At 41.0% G+C, this 6,000-nt stretch overlaps 1 protein-coding gene across 2 annotated transcripts in view; it reads left to right on the forward strand.

Annotated features, from left to right (window-relative positions):
* Positions 1-5,734, forward strand: part of MAPK14 (mitogen-activated protein kinase 14) — a 69,646-nt gene extending 63,912 nt beyond the window's left edge. For both annotated transcript variants that reach the window (XM_004424214.3, XM_004424215.3), the window contains exons 11-12: positions 1,597-1,770; positions 2,850-5,734. In XM_004424214.3, the coding sequence (XP_004424271.1) occupies positions 1,597-1,770; positions 2,850-2,917 (242 nt within the window). In that variant the 3' untranslated portion in view covers positions 2,918-5,734. The remainder of the gene's footprint in view (positions 1-1,596; positions 1,771-2,849) is intronic.
* Positions 5,735-6,000: the final 266 nt, after the last annotated feature.

Here is a 6,000-nt window from a genome sequence, read left to right on the forward strand (position 1 = left end):
ATTTCTCCTTTGGATTACTCTGGAATTCAGGCTGCAGGACAGGGATCTTTCACAGCCTCCAGTGCATGCAGCAATAGATGTCTTCAGGAAACTGTCCTCCACTTCACTACGCATCCTTGCCCCTTTCCTCATTTAAGGAACCATCAATAATTTGCAAAGCCTCAAAAGCCTTTGTTGCACCAAAGTGATAACTGTTGTCATGGCAGTATTTATCCTCCCAAGTGCCACCATTCTGAAACTCAAAATATCCTCATTTGAAAGACAGAATTAGAAAAATCACCATTTTGTGACCCCTAATGAAATAATTGCTGGAAAGGAAAATCAGTGGATGCTAAAAGCCATAAGTGAAAGGAACTGATATTCACATGGTGCCAAAGTATCCCACAGATTGCTGGTTTAGGGCAAAAACTAAGCATCTTAAACCTGTGATCAAATTTAGCGTCATTAATAGTGAGACAAATGGCCTTAATGCACCATCGAGTACACAATATCACCTATGAAATATTCTTGCCAAAAATGTTTAACCCAATTCTTACCAAATTTTTAGATCTAATATGGTTTTCAGGAAATAAAAGGGATAAAGGAAAACAAGAGTATAGATACATGATAGCACAAAGAAGCAATCAGACAAATCCCTACTGGTGGGTATTCTCAGGACAACCGGAGGGTCTTTTGAGGTCAAAGGTAGGAAAAAACGGGTTGGAGATAGGTGGGATTGTTCTAGATTAAGAGAGACTAAAGAAACCCAATCAAATGCAGTACATGGCCCTTAATTGGATCCTGCTTTGAACACACTAGGTGTAAAAGACAACTTTGGGATAATTGGAGAAATTTTAACATGAACTGGATTTTAGATGATATTTGGGAATTATTTGTCAGATATGATAACAGTTTTATGATTGTATAGGAAGATGTCTTTATGCTGAAATATTTAGGGGTAAAGTGACATATCTATAATTTTATTTTAAAATGATTCAGCAAAAAATACATATATAGAGATAAAGAAATATAAAATATTAATTGTTGGATATGGATGGTGGGTATATGAGTATTCATTGTACTGTTGTTTTGTATATTCAAATTTTTCATGGGGAAAATTTTAACAATAAAATTTTCTTTCATCCAGATACCAAATACCATCTTCAAACATCCGTTTGATGAATATTCATTTGCCTTCTGTTAGTAAATAAACGGTGAAGGGAGATAATAACACAAAACAAAAAATTAGCCCTACTTACTTCCTTTAGATTACTGTAGTCATAGGCTTTCGTTTTGACACGGGTTGACTACAGTGGTAGCAGTTTGACATTGACATTCCACAAAAGCTTTTCAAACAGAATCTCTGTTATTTTTAAAAATTCTTCTTTAGTAATGTATTCTTAAAAAATACAAAATCCATCCATCTATACACACACACACACACACACACACATATAAAGGAGAAAAGAGATAATATATCCTAAAGCAGACATTTTGGAGGAGAATTCTTTGTTTAGGTATGAAGGGTCAAAACTATGTGTTTGCTTAATAAGGCATTATTTTTTGGTAACAAGTTAAAAACTCTTCTTTTTTCCTTCCAATCTCTGGTACTGATAGCTGTCGACTTACTGGAGAAGATGCTTGTATTGGACTCAGATAAGAGAATTACAGCAGCCCAAGCCCTTGCACACGCCTACTTTGCTCAGTACCATGATCCTGATGATGAACCAGTGGCTGATCCTTACGATCAGTCCTTTGAAAGCAGGGACCTCCTTATAGATGAATGGAAAAGTAAGTCATAAGGGTAGGATTAACATCTAACTTGAGAACTTAGATTTAAAAATCTTTCCTAGGTGAGCCACTAGCCAAAAGCTGCAGGAAAAATAAAATTTATGGTTGTAACCAACTCGTTAAAACTTGTAATTAGGATCTCTAATGCAGAATGAATTTGTTCTTCTGGTGGAAACTGTTGTAGATGATGACACTCTCTGGACCTTTGAGATGCTTATGTCTGGTCTGATTTTGCACACAGCCCCTCACATCTGCCTAGAGCTTCGAGGTTCTCAGAATCCTTATTTACAACATCTCTCTGAGATAAGTAGGGGATAGAGTGTTTTTTTTTTTTTTTTTTGTGAGGAGGACCAGCCCTGAGCTAACATCCAATGCCAGTCCTCCTCTTTTTTTTTTTTTTTTTTTTTTTGCTGAGGAAGACTGGCCCTGGGCTAACATCCGTGCCCATCTTCCTCCACTTTATATGGGACACCACCACAGCATGGCCTGATAAGCGGTGCATCGGTGCACGCCCGGGATCCGAACCGGTGAACCCCGGGCCGCTGCAGTGGAGCGCGTGCACTTAACCACTTGCGCCACCGGGCCGGCCCCCGATAGAGTGTTTTTATAGCTTTACAATTGATAGAACTGGGGCAAAGAGAGTTTATATCTTATCTGTTATCTTAGACCTAGTTAGAGACACAGCCAGAAATGGAACTCATGTCTCCTATGTCCAATCTCAGATTCTTTCCATAAAACACAAATTTCAGAACTGCTGTTAAATCCCAGAAGCCTGGACTATCTATTGTAGCTTGTGGGAGCGCTCTGTTCTTCTTGAGCACCTTCTCCAGAGAGCTTTGAAGAGGAGGAGGCTGAGTGATGAAAGAAACAAGAACAAATGGTTCTTTTACATGTATCCTTGAACCTCTGTGTAATCACGTGTTCCGCTGGGGTATCACACACGGCAATGAGGCGGTTATTTGAAGTGGCCCGTCAAACCTGGGCAGGGAGGAGGGATCTTGAGCTTAGAAGTTAGAGTGCTTGCCAGTGAAGAGGAGAGTCTAAATTCTCACGTCCTGCTTTCTCTTCCCAATTTCTAGGCCTGACCTATGATGAAGTCATCAGCTTTGTGCCACCGCCCCTTGACCAAGAAGAGATGGAATCCTGAGCACCTGATTTCTGTTGTTGATCCCGCTTCACTGTGAGGGGAAGGCCTTTTCATGGGAACTCTCCAAATATCGTTCAAGTGCCTCTTGTTGCAAAGATTCCTCCATGGTGGAAGGGGTTTGTGTGTGTGTGTGTGTGTGTGTGTGTGTGTAAATTGTGTGCATGCGCACATGTTAGTATGTGTGCATGTGTATGTGTGTCTTTGTGGGAGGGTAACAGAATACGAGCAAACTATGATCACAGTGACTTTTCTGTGGAGTTACAGATGCTGCGTGGCAGCCTCTGCTTCCTCTGCTTTGTGAGAGTCAGCTCAGGCAGGCCAGAGCTGCCATCTTGTTAGGGTTTGTTAAATGCAAAGTAAAAAATATTAAACGTGCCAGATCCCAGTCTTGCTTTTCCATTTTGGCCTCTTCTGTGGCCCCACATTGGTGGTGGGAGGTAGACTTGACCACATCCCATAGTGGCACGGAGAGAAGACTCACACCTGGCTGCTTCAGATCTGAAGCCGTCCCTCAGCGATGCATACAGCCAAAAAGGACCAACTGGCTTCTGTGCGCTAGTCTATGATAAACTTGCTTAATATGATTCTCAGAACTCAACAGGTGTATCTGAAACTGTAAATATGTTTGTGCCTTAAAAGGAGAGAAGAAAGTGTAGATTGTTAAGCGAGTACAGCAGATGAAGTTCTGAGCCCGGCAAGTAGTCAGGTTGTCGGACGGCCACTTGTGAACCTGAAGTAACCAGGGAGCCTTCAGAGGCACCGTGTGTGCATGTGTGAGCATGCATATATGTGCTGCTCTCTCCTTCTCCCTCCCCACCCAGGTGGTGTTGCCGTTTCTCTGCTTACCCCCACCTTCGGTGCGGAGGTTTCTTGAGTATTGGCCCCGGTAGTCAGGAGCCGGTTCTTGCTGTCAGTGTACTTCCTGTGCTCTTTATTCCTGGCAGAGTGACGATGTGTTTTGCACGTCTTGCTATTTGAGCATGCACAGCTGCTTGTCCTGTTCTCTTTGGGAGGCCCTGGTGCCAGGCAGGTTTGCCAGTGAAGACTTCTTGGGTAGTTCAGAACCCATGTGGCCTTGGCTCACGCTCTGGGCAGGTGACATCCTCTCTTCATCCCCCAGTGCTATTTTGTGTTGAATGCAATTGATACTCCAGGTGCTTTTGATGTGAAAACTATGAAGAAATGGAACAGATGGATGTATAGCATTTTCATTCTTGCCATCTGGTTTTCAACAAACTATTTTTGGGGAGCTGTCATGGGAAAGATCAGGGCTTTTCCCAGGAATATCTCAGACTTTGGAAAACAAATTGTTCTCTTCACTCCTAATAACCAATGCTAAGAAATGCTGAAAATCAAAGTGAAAAATAAAAGCTCATGAGGCCAGAGACTCCTTTTGCTATCTTGGTCTAAATATGGTTATTAAAAAAAAAGTAACAAGGTGTCTTTTCCACCCTTCTTTGGAAAAGGGTCTTCTTGGCAGCTTAACATTGACTCCTTGGTCTTGATTTAGGGAGAAATAAATTTTGTTTCAGAATTTTGTATAATGTAGGAATCCTTTGAGAATGTGATTCCTTTTGATGGGGAGAAAGGGCAAATTATTTTAATATTTTGTATTTTCAACTTTATAAAGATGAAATTTCCTCAGGGGTGGAGAAGAAGAGTTGTTTTCATAATTTTCTGAATTTCAGGCATCTTGTGCTACATAAGGGCCCATATATTTAAACCTTCTGTGAAATAAGAAAGTGTAAAGCTACTTCCACTGTTGGCTATGTGACAAAATCTTGTATTGGAGCCGAGGTGTTTCCATTTCTCCATCACAGTGCAGGGACACATGCACTCCAGAGCGACAGGGTAGGACCCTGGGTCTCTTAACTGGAGCAAGAAGGAAGAGGCAGACTGGTGGTGGTCACACCTCACCTGGGGTTCCCCTTCTTGAAAGGAAAATGAACTTCAAGGCCGCGTCTCCTTTATATGCAGTTCAAATCCTCACAATCCACAGCAAGATGAAGTGTATCGGCCATGTTTGGTTGTAAATGCTGGTGTGATATCCTACAGAAATACTGCTCTGAATATTTTTTCATAAAGGTCTTTGCACATGTGACCATGTACGTGTTAGGAGGCTGAATGCTGCGGAAGCCTGGACTCAGCTAGAGCCTGTGGAAGAGCTCCTTGGTTTCTGAGCATCACGCTCCCGTCTCCTGATTTCTCTGAACAGAAAACAGAAGAAAGAATGAGGGGAACTGCTATATTATTTGTACTCGTGAACTTGGCTGTAATCAGTTATGCCGTATAGGATGTCATACAATACCACTGGTTAAAATAAAGCCTATTTTTCAAATTTAGTGGATTTCTCAAATTTATTGTATTTTTCTCTTGATTGTTTTTATTTAATGCGCAATGTGGCATTATATCAATGTTCTTTCAACTGTGGCCTGGCATATGTTTCTGAAAGATCTTAATATTATTATTCCTAAAATTTAGAAAACATTTGTAGAGCTCCTTAGTTCTCCACTAATTTATGGTGAAGCAGATCTGAGTCTCTGATGTGGATGGCTAAAGCAAAGAGCAAATAAACAGGGTGTAACACGGCAGGCTCTGTATGACTACACCTAGATGTCAGAGCGGCGAGGACAGGGGTCAGCAAACTGGCCCGAGGGCCAAAGCCAGTCTACCACCTGTTTTTATGTAGCCCGCTAAAAATGGTTTTTACATTTTTAAATGGTTGAAATCAAAGAAGAACAATATTTTTGTAGCACGTGAAAAATAATGTAAAATTCAAATTTCAGTGTCCATAAATAAAGTTTTATCAAAACACAACCACATATTGTCTATGGCTGCTATTGTGATACAGTGACAGGTTAAATAGTTGGGACAGAGACCATGTGGCCTACAAAGTCTGAACTGTTTGCTCTCTGGCCCTTTACAGAAAAGGTTTGCCAACCCCTGGCCTAGGACTTCAATTTCCTCATCTGTAAAATGAAGTTTGTTTAAATAGGTGTTTGTATTCTTTTCGGCTTTGACATTCTAAGACTATCTGTAGAAAGTATATTTTTATTTTAAAATTGCCAGAGAGAAGGTTGGGT

This window comes from Ceratotherium simum, chromosome 13 (genome assembly GCF_057802395.1).
Source record: "Ceratotherium simum simum isolate JZ-2026a chromosome 13, ASM5780239v1, whole genome shotgun sequence".
Taxonomy (NCBI): Eukaryota; Metazoa; Chordata; class Mammalia; order Perissodactyla; family Rhinocerotidae; genus Ceratotherium; species Ceratotherium simum.